At 38.7% G+C, this 17,241-nt stretch overlaps 1 protein-coding gene and 1 pseudogene across 1 annotated transcript; one reads left to right on the top strand and one right to left on the bottom strand.

The window, feature by feature from the left end:
• Positions 1-2,679: 2,679 nt before the first annotated feature.
• On the bottom strand, positions 2,680-3,653 carry LOC147323620 (uncharacterized; annotated as a pseudogene).
• Positions 3,654-3,708: 55 nt separating this feature from the next.
• LOC147323619 (alpha-N-acetylgalactosaminide alpha-2,6-sialyltransferase 1-like) lies at positions 3,709-15,385 on the top strand. The gene is made up of 9 exons (XM_086304093.1): positions 3,709-3,907; positions 4,069-4,363; positions 4,825-4,987; positions 6,162-6,324; positions 6,996-7,134; positions 7,222-7,325; positions 8,296-8,379; positions 9,585-9,684; positions 12,690-15,385. Exons 1-9 carry the CDS (start codon positions 3,813-3,815, stop codon positions 12,861-12,863), a joined length of 1,317 nt encoding a protein of 438 aa, XP_086160219.1. The 5' UTR covers positions 3,709-3,812; the 3' UTR covers positions 12,864-15,385.
• The last annotated feature ends 1,856 nt before the right edge of the window (positions 15,386-17,241 follow it).

The raw sequence follows: 17,241 nt of genomic DNA, 5'->3' as shown, positions 1-17,241 counted from the left end.
CTCTCCACCAGCCTGTGATAAGTAGTATTTTACATATTTTGAGTCATCAGTGTTGTAGACGGCCATCCTTTTTTTTCAAAAATGCTTGGTTATCGGTCGGAAGTGTAACTTGACAAACACCTTGCCGTATAAAAAGTGTATGTGTTGATTTCAATCGTCTTTCAAATCAATTTCTTTGTCGTCGATTAATGTCTTTGACACAGGTGTGTAGTGTGGACTGTCAAATTGTAGAATAGGCAAGCGGCGGTCATCGTCTGTAATATTTATAGCTCTTAATAGCCTCGCGTGGGCGTCACCCACAAGCTGGTAATCAACGATATCTGCATAAATAAAGATGTTATATTTTCCCCCGCATATGTCTGCGGGGTGCGGGGCATATGTGTTTTTATAATGAAGTACAAACGGGTCTCCTGTTTTGAATCCTAGGATTTTCGCCAGTCTCCCTCTAAATGTGAGAATAGTCCCCCTAGGCCCCATAACACAGGCATGGTTACTAACTGCGTTGTATTGCATTTTAATGTCTCCAGTGGCTTGGTGCTGCTGACATTTAAAATTAAATTATTTTATTATCTGTTCCACAGATGTATAATGACCCACAGACAGTTCGATCATGGTTACGGCTATGGTTCCATCTTTGACTGGGTCATGAATTTCCACTTGCGAATCTGATTGTGGAAAAGACAGCCATATGCGTGGGTACTGTATCTCTATAACAGCGACCTCATACGGCTGATCCAAAACAATAGGTTTTGCTAGCTTTGTTCTAAAATTAGATATCTTATTACCCGGGTGAACATGTGCTGAAGCATTCGAGAAGAGGCTTACATAGAAGCCTGCATTGTTGTTCTTTTTATTCATGCTTTCTCAGTCTATGCTCAGTGTTGAATGAATGTGTGTAGAGCCGCGTCATCTGAGTTAATTACGCCTCAACAATGTCTTTTTCTGGAATCCACGAATTAAAGCTGTTGGGCCATCCTAGCCATTTCACTAGCACCTGCTTTTTCCGACCCACTTTTTTTCTAGCCAATATGTTTTCAATTTTAAATGTTTTGTTTTCATCAACAACCACACGTTGTATCTCAGGCTCATAAAATGACCCTTTCAATACCTCTCCTGCTAGATCCGCTAGTCTGTACACTGGGGGCTGTCTCCCTATACGTTCCTTGACTGTGAAAATCTCATTGGTGTAGGTCTGCTCATATCCTTTTCGAAACTTTCCTCTCAGTTTTGATATTCGTACAGTGTCACCAATATTAAATTTAAAGCGCAGGTCCCTCTTAGGCCTCGTTTTGTACAGCGACTTCTCATTATCCTTATTCACCTCTGCCGGAGCCATTTGGATAGATCTGTGATAAGCATTGTTATATGCTTGTGGGAGATCTTGTATGACATCTACATATCTCCGGGAGTTGGCTGATGTTAAGTACTTCCACATTCTACCCTTGAAGCTACGACTGAATCTCTCGACAATACTGCATTTAACCTCGCTAGCTGTTGAGAAATGCTTGACATTATATCGCTTCATTAGCTGTTTAAAGGTTGTATTATAAAACTCTTTGCCTTCATCTGTTTGTAGTTTCACAGGGATCCTACCCTCACTAAGTATATCCTCAAAAGCAGCTGATACAGCAGTCCCTGACTTGTTTGTTAGGCATCTAACCCATGCGTATTTTGAGAATACATCTATACATGTTAGCAGATATCTCACATTATCATTATCTGCCACATATTCACACATGTCAACCAGATCGGCTTGAAACTGTTTGTCGACCCCTGTCACCAATACTCTATTTCTGGGGAAGTGGATCCTCGCAGGTTTATGGAGTATGTAAGTGTCGTCTTGTTCTAAATAATGTTTGACCTGAGAAAGTGGAGGTGTTACACCTGATGCCTCCCCTGCCGCTATACGTAGCTTATTTAAACTGGCCAACCCCGCAGGATGGGCTGGATCATTATATATTTTATGCAATGTGCTTTCCATGATTTACAAACCACAAATGACTAAGATGTTGATGTTAACACGTCTTTTTATTTAATTTTCACACATACACAAACACAGACAATGGATACTTGAACAGGACACATTAAACCAGGTGTCTCCCAGCCCAGTAGTTTCCAATCATGCATGCGCAATGTTGTCATTAATGGCGCATACTATATGTCGCTCTGATCTCAGTTCACACATGATGTGTTCTGCAACTCTGCGGATTTGTGTTCCAGTCCCATCTACAGTGTATGAGCGTACAAACAGCCGGATGGCTGGGATGAATCGGTCAATCTGGAGCCTTATCATCACATCATCATAGTAGGTGTCGAAGAAATACTCAGACAATTCCTGCAAGCAGCTGTGTTGCACCTGACTGGGGTGGCCTGTTTGGCATCCGTGACATGTCTCTTGTAGAAACTCATTCAACGCCAACATCAACAGGTGGAGAGTTGCGAGTTTGATGTCGATTACAGTTTCCTCCCACAGGTCTGATATGAGGGGGTCTTGCGAGCATTGTGGTGAAGGTGGTGGAGTCTGGGGGGTCGGGATTAGCAGCGCTGTTGATGGTGACTCTGACAGGTCCCACGACTGCATGTCATGCTCTGTAAAATGAAAACCACAAGCTCTTAATTTGTCACATAGATACACACGCAACCCTACACACCCGCACATTAAACCTACCAGTTTATTGTTTAGTTGTCGGAAGGTCTTATGATTTTAGGTTTGCACAGCGTAGCAGGCAAACCAGTCTTCGGACAACTCGCCAGATCGTCAAAAACAAGGCGTTTTCTAATACTCTCGTACGCAGTGTTGAGTCTGTCCCTCTTGATCGCGTCATCAATCTGGCTAAACAGACGCGACAAACCTCTCCAGTCGCACCACTGTATAAAAAACAAGTCGTTAAACTATCTTGTGCGCTCTTCGAGGTTTAGAGGGTAAGGATTTAACCTCCAGTTTTCAAGCCCTCTGGAAGCAATAAGACTATCCCTGTCATCACATACACTGAGAAAAATAAAGTCGTCAGGGTTGCGATTGAAACGATCAGCCTCAACCCTGTAAAGCTCAGGGCCTGATGCACTGTTCCACTGGGAAACATACAGCAGCTCTGGGAAGCCCACATTGTCCAGGTCCGCACACACTACGGTGCGGAAGAGCTTCCAGTTTTTAGTAGACATGACTTGGGGTTCCCCCCAAAACAATCCCTCGCCACAATCTACACTAAGCACAACTGCCCCTTCGGTATATTTAATGGCATACACATACCCTTCGGCGCCTTGATATTCTAACTTAAATACAGTCCCATCTACGGGGTTTTCACAGCGTTGCTTTTTACGTTGAGGACCCCGACTGCATACTCCTGAAGACATACCTAGAGTGGCTGTGGTATGGGTAGCACACCTGAACGCGCATACGCACACGCACGAAACCGGTCAAACCGGGTGTCATCTTAAACTAGTGCCATCTTACTTGTGTCTTTGTGAACTCTCAGCAGTCACACAACCGGTTTGGTTGGCCACTATCTTGAACTAGTGCTATCTTACTTGTGTCTTTGTGAAAATCAGCAGTCGCACAACTGGTTTGGTTGGCTGCCATCTTGAACTAGTGCTATCTCACTTGTGTCTTTGTGAAAATCAGCAGTCGCACAACTGGTTTGGTTGGCTGCCATCTTGAACTAGTGCTATCTCACTTGTGTCTTTGTGAATTCTCAGCAGTCACATCAAGTTGTTAAATACTCCAGGTGGTTTTTCGACCTCTGAGCAAATCTCAGAAGAAAGAGAAAATACTTTTCTTTTTAATTAAACAGCAAAGCCTTCACTCAGCAGTGATGGCGGTCCAAAAGTTCAGGATTTTTTCTTTGCTCGTTTTTGTAACTGTTGGTTTTCTGGTGTTTATTCTGTCACAGGAACATTTATCAAAAAGGTCAGTTGGGTTTTTTTTCTTTGTTTTTTAATATTTTGTGTTGATATAAAGAATCATTAAAAAGGGAACTGTGAACTGATTTGCTAGTTCTGTTATTTGTACTTTGCTATTTGTTTGTCATTTGTTACCTCTGTTGCATTTCTGCCTAATTCCTGATTCAGGAGGACAACTTTCTCAGGAAAAAATGGACACAAATGGGAACATTTTTCTCTTGACAGTGTCATTACATTTTTGGGAAAAATCAAAAAGACATCTGCACCACCTTTTGTGTGTACCACAGCTGGCATAGCAAAAGTTATTTCAACAAAAATGAACCCAGTGACAAAATCTAAAACCCCTACACGCGGAGCCATGGCTGAGACTCCTATGCCTATCCTCTACAAAATAAATTTCACAAAGCTTCCTCAGTGGGATTTTGATGATGTTTATAACCAGGATGCACCACCTAGACCGACAGTAAGCATACGAGCATATGAGAGAAGTAATATAAATGCAGTTCCTAACTTTTCTGTGTTTGGGTATAGGCAGCACTGAATTCTGCTCAGCCAAGCAGTCAATCGTTTTCCTTGTGACCTATACATGTACCTTGTTTCCCCCTTTAAATTCATTATTTTCATTTTGTGGAGCTGTTTTTCTACCTTTGTGGCTTCGCATATGTCTGCCTTCACTCTTTCCTGCAGTGATGCACCAATTATGAAATTCTCTGCTGAAACCAATACAGATGTTTAAAAATAACTATCTGGCACATGGCTAATGCTAACACTTATTTTACTCTTGCTTTATTACATTTTTTCTGTCATTTGGTTCTCCCCGTTTTGAATTATTCAAGGATGTTATTTAATAGAGTTGGATAATTATATCACAGCAAATTCTGTCTTTGGCTAATTTCCTGTATTTAATAGTTTTATGATTTTCAGGCATGTGCCCAGTCTCTGCGAAACTCTGACGATGAAAACTTTAAGAAGGCTTTTCTTCCAAACATACGTTTGTTTCTACACAAGGACAACATCAACATGAGCGAGTGGAATCGGCTCTCACATTTTAACAATCCTTTCGGTTTTATGGAGTTCAAGTACGACGGTAGGTCTTTTAGTGACACACCTATTTTCTTTTGTTATGACACATCCTCAAGCAACTTTTTGGCACATGAATAGGCGACTTGAGGCTACTTCTCAAATCAATGTTCCCCCATCCATTTTCCTATGCTTATCCAATTCAGGGTCACATGGTGTTGCTATAGGTTACCACCTGCAATATGCAGACTCTACGCAGAAAGACCAGGGCTGAATTCAAACCCAGGCTTGCTGTGAATTTATGGTACCAAGCTTGTGTCCAGCTGTGTGTATTTGCTTTCTGAGAGTGGTTTCAAACCAGCACTTTCAGTCCTCCAAAATCCTAGCTGCATGTTGCTCTACATTAATGACCCCATGTGTTAGTTGAATGCTGATTGGCTGACAAGGGGCTAAAACAATGAAGTTAGCAACAGCTGAGTTCACAAGGAATGAGGGGAGCAGCTATAAAAAAAAAATAAAAGATCTTAAGTTTGTTTGTTTGAGGTTGTTTTTTGATTTGTCAACCCAGACTAAGTGCCTTTCATAGTCTTTTGTTTTGGACTACTTCAGGAGCTCCAGGTTTTCTTGTTGCACTTTTGTTCTAGCTCTGGTCAGTTCATGACAACATGAACTTTAAGTTCTTGTCTGCATTTCATTATGTTTCCTGTTATATTTTGAAAGAGGTCCCCAGTTTAGTTTTAAGTTTCCCCTGTGACGTCGTTATGTTCATGTGTGTCAGCTGTTTCCTCATGTGTTGCCACTTCTCCTGATCACCTCATGTCTGTATTTAAGTCCTTCCTGTGTTCAGTGTTGCATCCTCCCTCATATGTCTGTTTGCCAAGCCTAACAAGTTTATTTTGTATCACCAAGTTTAGTTTATTGCTAAACACTGGAGCAAATAAAACTACCATTTTCAGTTTCAGCTTGGCCTCTGTGTTTTAGTCTGCAATTTAGGTCCTTTCATGCCTCCCTCCACACAGACCATAACAAATTTACTCTAGTTTTGCTCACTGAAAGCTCTCGTCCCTTTTAGTAAACATGAGCAGGTGAGTCAGGTAAAGCTGAAGAAACAGCTGTTAATGCATGAATAAGAGTTATGGCCTTCATCTTGCTTCATTGTTTTCATATACAGGATACATTACTATGCTGGAACTACAGCACTCAGAGTAAACACATTTTTGAATTTTTCTTTTGGTTTGCAGATGTGATGAAGTCAGTGAAGTTGATTCCAAAGCCAAAAGAGCCGTTGCTCCTCCCAAAACCCGGTGGTGACGGTTGTGTGCGCTGTGCTGTGGTAGGTACTGGAGGAATCCTGAACGGCTCAAAGAAGGGGGTGGAGATCGATGGCCATGATTACGTTTTTCGGTAAGACAAACCCCCAAGCAAACCTCTTGGCTTTGTTCGACAGGCACTAGGCCCAGTGTAGAAAAGATAAAGCAGTGTAAAGCATACCCTGCTTTATCTTTCTCTGTGACTTTCATATAGGGCTGGGTATCGTCACTGATTTCTAGAACCTATTTGATTCTGAATCACCAGAATGGGTGTAGAGATTGATGCGCATGATTATGTTTTTCGGTAGGAAAGGACAAACAGAACAACACTATCAACTATTAAGGTGTATCTTTTACTAAAGTTAGCTTTAAAACATAAGAACGCTAAAAAAGATATAAAAAAAACATGAGAACGGTTGCTGATCAGCAAATTCTTTGACGGTAAAAATGTGGTACTGTATCTGATAGCTCACCTGCTTGTGGTGTAGAAACTCCAAAATGTATTGTTCTCTTTCAAACATCAGTGTCGTCATAGAGTCAGAATGGAAAGCGTGTTAAGTGAATTAAGTTTCAGTAAGAGTATGTTCTGAAATGTTTTGGGCCAACACTTCAGTGGTATTGCTGAAGGTGGTTGATTCCACAAGAAAACCATTCTCCCAAAATGAAAGCAACGATTGCTTCTCAATTGATCTGAGCAAATTACTAAGCTTAAACATTTGAAGCCAAGCTTAACATCTGCAACACCTGCTTCTGCCTGTGTGGCAGGATGAATGGTGCCATCACCAAGGGCTTTGAAGAAGATGTAGGAAACAAAACATCGGTGTATGTCCACACAGCCCACTCCATCACTTCATCTCGTTACATCCTTAAAAAACACGGATACAAAGCTGCTCCTCATGATGAGGTAATGAAGCTTTTCATTGGCCCTTGATTTTTGTTTTATTTCACTAGAGTAAAGATGGCTTCTCTGTCCTCATTTTCCTTCTGGCAGGGTATAAAATATGTGATGATTCCTGAGGGGATGAGGGATTACCAATGGCTTGAGGGCCTTCTCAAAGGAGAAAAGGTCTCTGCTGGTCCATACCGCAAAAGACTGTGAGTATCAACTAAATGTTATGTGCTGCTGCAGTATTTATGGCTTTTTGTGGTGTTAAATTAAAATAAATTCAGAATCTGTGACATTTTTATTCAAATGCTATAACATACATTTTATTAAGTGTCTATTAAAACTGTACATTTAAAAAATAGAACTTTGTAATAAGTGTTTTGCCTTAAATTTAATAATAATTTTACAAATCATTTATCTCTTGCTCAAACAACTTTCTGGGACCTTCCTCTGTGGAGTTTCCGTGTTCTCTGTGTGCTCATGTGGTTATTCCCTTGCTGTTCCCTCAGTCCAAAAACATGCATTCTGTTGATGGTGATTCTAAATTAGTCTTATTGTAGGTGAAATAGACATGCATGTAAAGTGCTATATAAACATTTGTGAAAATTGTTTGAGTGATGGTCAGATAAGAAAAGCACCATAAGCCACTTCATTTCTTTTTTGCTTTGCTTTTTTACTTTTTAAGTATTTTGCCGGTTCAGTTACTGTTGAGAAACATCTGCTTTCTGTTTGTGCAAATCAAGCCTTCATTTTGGTGAAAGTGAGCTTTTAGGGGAATAATCAACATTTACTTTATACTGATAAGTCAAACCGTAAGACGTGTATTGCCACTTGAATTTAAAAGACTCTTTAAAGCAGAATTGTTTATGTCAATTAAATTTCATTTGCAGACAATTAATTGAGATAGTTTACTACGGAGAAGTGTAAACTTTTCTTTCACTTAAGTAAATGCACACTTTTTTTTAATAACTACACGGCTGTTCTGCAGACCATCTAAATTTTGTGTCATACATGCACACTCAGACTGATATTCAGGTAAAAGTTTTTTGGTCTAAAATGCACTGCAGGCACATAAGCATATGTTTCCAGCTGTTCACTCCAGCAAATAAATTTAATAGCATTTGAGAAACTAAAACATCTCATCATCCTTTCATTACTCCTATTGTTCAACCCCCCCAGGCCAAGGACCTACTATTCAGGGCAGTACAACGAGAGCCGCTTCTACGTTCTGCATCAGGATTTCCTCCGATATGTGCGGAACAGGTCAGCCTTCTTTCACCATCCACTCCAGAACATTTATTTTTAAACAGTGCAGACTATTTATTCTATTTTTTTTTAATTTTATTTAAAGCCTTAAATTATTTAAAGCCTTCTCTTAATTACAATATTAAAAGTTGTTAAGTTAAATTAAAAAAAATGTTGATAAAAGTTGTTAAATAAGTTGAAGGTCCATAATGTTTGATTTTTTTTTTTTAATCAAATGATCCAAACAATATTGAAGTACAGATTTTATGCATAGTCCAAGTTAACTTTTCCCATTGTAACAATATGTATACAAATACAAACAGACATTTTGCAGTTCTTTCTGCTTACATTGAGTGAGTAGCAGCCAGGTTCTGCTAATCAAAGGGAAGTTTTCTGCAGTCATTGCTCCAGACCATGCAGATGTGTGCTAACACCATGCTACAGTCTTCCCAACAGTGGGTGTGTGATGGTCAAAGAAATTGCAAAAACCGCAATAGCTACACCTTAGATTCTAACAGTCTTAGTTAGCATGTTAATTGTTAAAGATCATGACATTACAATGAGGAAAATGAAAAAGCCTCTACTCTCTAAAAAAGAAATGCAGCACTGTTTAGGTTTGAAGAGTTCTATCTGAACAAACCGCAGGACTTCTAGAACAATGTCCTTTGGACAGATAAGCCCAAAGTGGAAATGACTGCCCATAATGCACAGCACCACATTTAAATACAGCATATCAGCTCAAACGCCTCATATTGACTGAAACCACAGTGCGAGAGGAAAGATGATGAGTTGGACTTGTTTTCTAGCCATAGCAAATGGACATTTTATAGTCGAAGAGTTAAACATACACTTGTCTGTATATCAAAGTGTTCTACAGCCAAATGTGAGGCCGCCTGTAGAACAACTAAAGCCAGCCAAACTGAGTCATTTACTAGGACAATGATTCCAAATCAAGCAGCAAGCGTACAACAGAATTGCTGTGGAATCAAGGTGCTGCAATGTCCCATTCAAAGTCCAGACCACAACTCAATGGAAATGTGAGGTGAGAAATTAAGACACCTGTGCATAAACAAATGCCTACAAATATTGAACTTAAGCAATGTTGTACAGAAACATTCTTCCACAACAAAGTGAGAGACTGTTAGTAATACAGAAAATAATTATTACTTCAAGTTATTGTTGCTAAGGCCAGTCCTACAACCTATTATATCATTGCATTACAGGTTCTTGAAGTCACCCAATCTGAATAAGAGATACTGGGCGAGGGTCAGACCAACCAACGGAGCATTCACTCTCTTCCTGGCTCTGCACACCTGTGACACAGTGAGTTAACACTTGATTTTAACTTCTTAACATTACAACTACTTCTAACCACACCTTTGGAAGAATGCAACACACCATGTGTACATTAACTTTGTATTAAAAGCATATTAACGTCAAACTATCTTATTACTGTTTTAGCAGCATATTTCAACGTGGAAAGACCTTCCCAGCAATCATATAATAAAGTTGTATTAAAGCTCTGAACCACTGTCAGGGATAAGCTGAAGGAACACTGACTTTTTGTGTACCCTCCTAGGAAAATAAGATAAGATGTTTAAATTAAAACTGTAAAATAAGGTGTGTCACCAGTTTTATTGAACTGTTCCAATGTGTGAAGACAGACCAGCTGGACAGCATCGATAAAACTGATGTCACACCTTGTTTTACACAGCTATTTAATAAACTTGTCAAACAGATTCATCAAGTGTCTATAACATGACCCAACTCAAGAGCTTCATGCATTTATATAAATTTCACAATGGTAACTTTATCATTTACTTTGAATTATTGGCAGTTTCTCTTAACAGCTTTCTTTTTTTTTTGGACACTTTTTATTAGCTGTTAGCCAAAGTCTGATGTGTTACTATTGTCAAGAGTTTTCTTTTTTTAAGGCCTTTTTTGGGGTGATTTTTCTTTTTTACATTCTCACAACAGGCTAATTGTGTTAGGGTTCAAAGATGGACCAAAATTCAGAGTAAAACAAAAACCAAGACTTATCACACAGTGATCAGTGCTAGTTAAAGGTACAGTTTCTTTATTTCTCAAGGACAGCAAAGAATGTGAGAACTTCACTCAGAGATGGAAAGACAGGACAGGAGACAAAGCAAACATTCAAAGAATAGAAATGCTAAGGGATACAGTGGCTTGCAAAAGTATTCGGCCCCCTTGAACTTTTCCACATTTTGTCACATTACAGCCACAAACATGAATCAATTTTATTGGAATTCCACGTGAAAGACCAATACAAAGTGGTGTACACGTGAGAAGTGGAACGAAAATCATACATGATTCCAAACATTGTTTACAAATAAATAACTGCAAAGTGGGGTGTGCGTAATTATTCAGCCCCCTTTGGTCTGAGTGCAGTCAGCTGCCCATAAACATTGCCTGATGAGTGCTAATGACTAAATAGAGTGCACCTGTGTGTAATCTAATGTCAGTACAAATACAGCTGCTCTGTGACGGCCTCAGAGGTTGTCTAAGAGAATATTGGGAGCAACAACACCATGAAGTCCAAAGAACACACCAGACAGGTCAGGGATAAAGTTATTGAGAAATTTAAGCGAATTCAAGCGATTATTCCAAAATGGAAGGAGTATGGCACAACTACCAAGACAAGGCCGTCCACCTAAACTCACAGGCCGAACAAGGAGAGCGCTGATCAGAAATGCAGCCAAGAGGCCCATGGTGACTCTGAGCGAGCTGCAGAGATCTACAGCTCAGGTGGGGGAATCTGTCCATAGGACAACTATTAGTCGTGCACTGCACAAAGTCGGCCTTTATGTAAGAGTGGCAAGAAGAAAGCCATTGTTAACAGAAAACCATAAGAAGTCCCGTTTGCAGTTTGCCACTGGCCAAAATGCAAAACGCTATGTGTGGCGGAAAACTAACACTGCACATCACTCTGAACACACCATCCCCACTGTCAAATATGGTGGTGGCAGCATCATGCTCTGGGGGTGCTTCTCTTCAGCAGGGACAGGGAAGCTGGTCAGAGTTGATGGGAAGATGGATGGAGCCAAATACAGGGCAATCTTGAAAGAAAACCTCTTGGAGTCTGCAAAAGACTTGAGACTGGGGCGGAGGTTCACCTTCCAGCAGGACAATGACCCTGAACATAAAGCCAGGGCAACAATGGAATGGTTTAAAACTAAACATATCCATGTGTTAGAACGGCCCAGTCAAAGTCCAGATCTAAATCCAATCGAGAATCTGTGGCAAGATCTGAAAACTGCTGTTCACAAGCGCTGTCCCTCTAATCTGACTGAGCTGGAGCTGTTTTGCAAAGAAGAATGGGCAAAGATTTCAGTCTCTAGATGTGCAAAGCTGGTAGAGACAAACCCTAAAAGACTGGCAGCTGTAATTGCAGCAAAAGGTGGTTCTACAAAGTTTTGACTCAGGGGGCTGAATAATTACACACACCCCACTTTTCAGTTATATGTTTGTAAACAAATGTTTGGAATCATGTATGATTTTCGTTCCACTTCTCACGTGTACACCACTTTGTGTTGGTCTTTCACGTGGAATTCCAATAAAATTGATTCATGTTTGTGGCTGTAATGTGACAAAATGTGGAAAAGTTCAAGGGAGCCAAATACTTTTGCAAGCGACTGTATTTGATAAACTGCATATTTAAAGCTCTAGGATATCCTCAGATTGCACCGTGATTTGCACTGTTGCCTCACAGCAAGAAGCTCCTGGGTTCAAATGCAGCCTAAATACATTTGCACCAGCTTTATGCTGTCTAGGCGAGGTGGAAAGCAGTGATAGCTCACGTAACATCTGCTTGCAACTTGTTGAATTCAGATGTGTAAATCCAAAAAGAATGCTGATCTAAGCCAGTCGCCTCAAGGTGCATAATATTGTAAGTTAAAGACCACACGATAATACAAGTATCTGTAGTGAAAGGAGAAAAAAGAAAGGGGGGAACTGGCTCTTTGAGCTCTAGAAATACCATGAAACCAAACAGAAACCAATTCTTAAAAAACCTGAAATCGTGAAAATTTGAATTTCCATAATTGTTCTCCCTTTAATATGTTACTTCTCTAATGATAAAAGTAATAATTATCATTAGAGAAGATAGTGAAGATAAAGGTATATTTATATTTTTATTTAACATTAGCTGTTGCTGTTAAAGAAGGAGTTAAAGATAAACTAATAAACTGGGCTTGTTAAAGTGGCTCCCCAGGTGTTTTACTAATTCCAAAAGCAGTTATGTCATTTTTATCATTTATTATTTCAGTGTAATTCAGTCCCCTTTTTATTTCTCACTACTTCATCTTCAGGTGGATGCATACGGATTCATGAGTGAAGAATTCAAGAAATACTCCAACTACTATTATGACAAGTATGTTAAAACCAGGGTCGTTTTCTATTCCAACCACGACTACATTCAAGAGAAGAACACATGGAAAAACCTTCACAACAGCAAAATATTAAATCTGTACCAGGGAGTGTAAGTAAACCCAGGACTGTAAGATCTGCAGCAATGCTGCAACGGCAAGAATAAAAGCAATGGGATAAGGAAGAGACTGTTATTTACCGATTATTACAAGTCAAACAGATAAGGAAGAGACTGCTATTTACCGATTATTACAAGTCAAACAGATAAGGAAGAGACTGTTATTTACCGATTATTACAAGTCAAACAGATAAGGAAGAGACTGCTATTTACCGATTATTACAAGTCAAACAGATAAGGAAGAGACTGTTATTTACCGATTATTACAAGTCAAACAGATAAGGTTCAGATAAGAGCGTTGTTTAACAGCACCATAAACATCTTCTCCACAATCAAGTTGATTCTGTTCTCTTCCAGTTAAGATCCGGTATTATAACCACACATTTGAGTAAGTCAGTCAGTCAGTAGAAATATGTGTTGACAATGTATATTTAGAAAGAGTAAATGAAATAAAATTTCTTGGGGTGATCATTGACCACAAGCTCTGTTGGAAGCCACACATTACTTATGTTCGGGGGAAATTGGCACGGGGCATTGCCATCCTGGGAAAAGCAAAGCATATGTTGGATCAGAAAGCACTGCACATTTTATACTGTGCTTTACTACTGCCATATATGAGCTACTGTGTAGAGGTCTGGGGAAACACATACAAAAGTAACACACAAACAATAACTATAATACAGAAAAGGGCCATTAGATTAATAAATAATGTAGGGTACAGGGACCATACAAATGCACTCTTTGTCAAAATGCAAGCTATTAAATTCCAAGACTTGGTGAAGCTTAAAACAGCGCAAATAATGTATAAAGTCAGAAATAAATTGCTTCCCAAAGAAATCTGTAAATTGTTCATAGAAAGAGAAGGTGGGTATAACTTAAGAGGGAAATGGAATTTAAAAATACAAAGTGCTAGAACAACTTTAAGAACTATGTCAATCTCAATTGCAGGAGTTAAATTATGGAACAGTCTAACAGAAGAAATAAAAGACAGTCAAAACATAAAACAGTTTAAAGTAAAATATAAAAACCTAATTTTAAATAAGTATAAGAATGAAGAAAACGGGGTTAACCCAGGATGGTAATGTTGCTGGTAATGGTGTTGCGGTTCTTTTTTGGTTGTTTTTTTGTTTTGTTTTGGTTTGTTGTTTTTCCATAACTTGTGTATCTGCAAATATACACATTCTGTATTTTTCATATGAAAGAAACTATACTGTGGTGGGGCTTGCTAATTTCTTGTTTTTGATTTATGTATGTTATGTTTTGTTTTACTTCATATGTTTATATGTTTCATATGTTGTTTGTTTAATTTAAGACAAAAAAAAAATTAAATGAATGAGAGGTAAAACTTGAGGGGGTAGGGACAAATAAGTAAATACTTCAGCCTACTCCTTTTCAAACAAATAATGGAATGATATTTTGTAATGATTGTGAAGGCACATGTTTGAAATGTTTGAAATAAAAATGAACTGAACTGAACTGAACTGAACAGTGCGATCTAGGATGAAATTTACACTTTTTCTGTTTCTAGCCCCGTATTCAAATTTCATTTCTTACAAATCAATATTCAGAATTTATTCAGAATGATCCATACATGTTTAACTATATATAAGTATATACTCATATACAGCACATAAACATACACATAAAACAATTTCAACACATAAACCAAAACAACAACAAACTACATTTTTACATAAACTAAGCAACCTGTGGTTAACAGCCACTTAATCTCTTACCTAATTTTTATTTCTAAGTGACAAAATACCTTAATGAACACTTTAAGCTTGGGTTACTCTGGCCTCGATCTATAAAAATAAGGACAAGGCTTCAATAGAACATAATGAGACAACTCAATAGGTATGACAGGATTAAATAATGCTATCTGCACACATAGTAATGGATTCTGGGTGCACATGCAAGGCCTACCAGTTCTTACAAATAACAATCCAACAGTCAACACCACTCCTTTAAAATGCAGATTACACGTGTTATTAGGCATGTAATGTAGTAATAATGTATTATTTAGTTTTAATGCTTTGGTGATTGTCAATTCGTTTCTGTAAAAGAATGTATATGTAAAGTATTAAAAGTAGCCAGGATGTGGCTGCTGGTATTAAACTTAAATGAAGTGATGTGATGTTTTTTGACTGTTAAAACTACTACAGATGAGATATAAAGGCTATAAATTTTTTATTTTGGCCCGTGGATGGTTAAATTGTTTCTCCAATCTGTATCTATCTCAGACAGTTGCAGTATGGGCTTTGAGATGAGCTCCTGCAGTAAACAGCACCACCTGCAGCTTTTTCAGAGCAGGACTTTATCCAAGTGCTGTACTTTAGTACGCCTTTGACTTACTTTAAGATAAGATAAGATAAGATAAGATAAGATAAGATAAGATAAGATAAGATAAGATAAGATAGAACTTTATTAATCCCTCGGGTGGGTTCCTCTGGGAAATTCGGTTTCCAAAAGCACAGCACCGACAGAAGTTACAGTTACAGAATATTATATATATATACACACACACATAAATATAAATACAGAGACAAATATAAATAAAATATACGAAGGGGATAAATAGAATAAATAGGAATAAAAATAAAAATACAAGTGAATTGCACATTTCAAGTATTGAGGTCTATTTGCACCGTTGACTATTTACAAAAGTATTGCACAAAGGTATTGCACAGTGAGGTGAAGAGGCACTACAGCTTAGTTGTTCCCCCCTCCTTTGTCCTCCTGTTTCCCCTCCCTCTCCCCTCCAGAGAGGAGTTAAACAGTCTGATGGCGTGTGGGACAAAGGAGTTTTTACTATATAATACTGATATACTTTACTATACAATACTGATATATAGTACTTTGTACTATATATCAGTATTGCAGTAATATAACGTAGCGTTACTGTTTTAACATAATAATAATTAGGTGAGTGGGGTTTTTTTATGTTTTGTTGAATGTATCTTATTTAATCACACTGTTTTAGTCACAAGTGAAACTAAATAATTTTTTTAAATGCATGTTGTGATGTTTTTATCTTCTTTCCTATTGATGATTTTGTATCTTGTAAATTAACCGTGTCACCCAATTCTACACACAGACACTGTACTTCAATACTTTTTTCATTATTTTTTTTCTTATTTCATACAAATATTATGTTGGGTATACTTTACTAGTATTGAGTTGTACTCTGGCCTTCAGTGCTACTTTAATTCTTTATGGTAAAGATTCAACACAGTGATGGAAACATTCCTTGGAGATTTTGGTCCATGTTGAAATGATAGCATTGTGCACTCTCCAGTTCCAGAAAGCAGTGGCACCCCCTGTGGGCCTCTGCTGCTGTAGCACATCTGCTTTAAGATTTGACATGTTCTGTTCTGCATATACTGCCACCCTTCTGTCACCTGGCACATTCTCCTCTGATTTCTGGAATCATCAAGCCACTTGTTTTACTTATTTATTTATTTTAATTCCTTTTCACAGCTTTCTCTATAAACCGTGGACACTTCGAGTAGATCAGCAGTTTCTGAGACACTGCAACGAGCCCATCTGACACCAACAATCAAGTTAAAAGTTTAAAGACACCAACATCACTCCCCCCCCCCCCCCCCCCCCCCATTCTGATGCTCAGTTTGAACTTCAGCAGCTCATCTTGAATACATCCACATGCCTAAATGCACTGAGTTGCTGCCATGTGATTGGTTTGATTTGATGTTTCACATTGTTTGTTCGTCTATTTATTTATTTATTTATTTATTATTTCAGCGGTTATTGAGCTATTATTGACAGTTAATTTTATTCTGCACTGGCTTTTAATGCATTACTTCAGATGGGCAGCTTAGGCTAAATCCTAATTGCTCATATTAACTAGTGTGCATTGTCCCTTTTATATTTTTAAAAAAAAATCAATAGAAAAATCAGTCCCCAAAAATGGGATGTGGTCTCCATAATTGTGAGTTCAGCTTTACAGATTTCCCCCTACATCACTGCTCCGAGTGGGGCGGTGACTGAGTAGGGGCGTGTCAGGGTTGACTGACAGGTGTCCTGATACATGGCCTTGTTAAAATGGACCTTTTCACTGTATAGGCTGTGGGAGCAGTTTTAACTACGTTTTTGTGTGTGTGTGGCACAGAGCATCCGAGACGTTTGTGCTTGAGTTTTTGGTGAGTGAAATTCTGGCCTTTAACGAATCTGTGACTTCCCGCACATTAGCAGACACGTATGTGTGTTACCTGATAACTTTACGCTCCACCCTTTAACCCATCAGTTCTGGATCCGAAAGTCAACATGGCGGCAACACAGCTAAAGCTAAAGCTTTGAAATGTGGAATAAGGAACAAATTCGTGACGTCACGACGGTTACGTTTACACGGGGCGTGA

The sequence above is a fragment of the Aulonocara sp. 'chitande type north' Nkhata Bay genome, linkage group LG8, assembly GCF_057382095.1.
Source record: "Aulonocara sp. 'chitande type north' Nkhata Bay isolate Kocher_YH1m ecotype deep benthic linkage group LG8, A_spYH_male_GT1.1, whole genome shotgun sequence".
Lineage (NCBI taxonomy): Eukaryota > Metazoa > Chordata > Actinopteri > Cichliformes > Cichlidae > Aulonocara > Aulonocara sp. 'chitande type north' Nkhata Bay.
The sequence above is the reverse complement of the archived record's forward strand: the minus strand, read 5'-3'. Positions and strand labels throughout refer to the sequence as shown.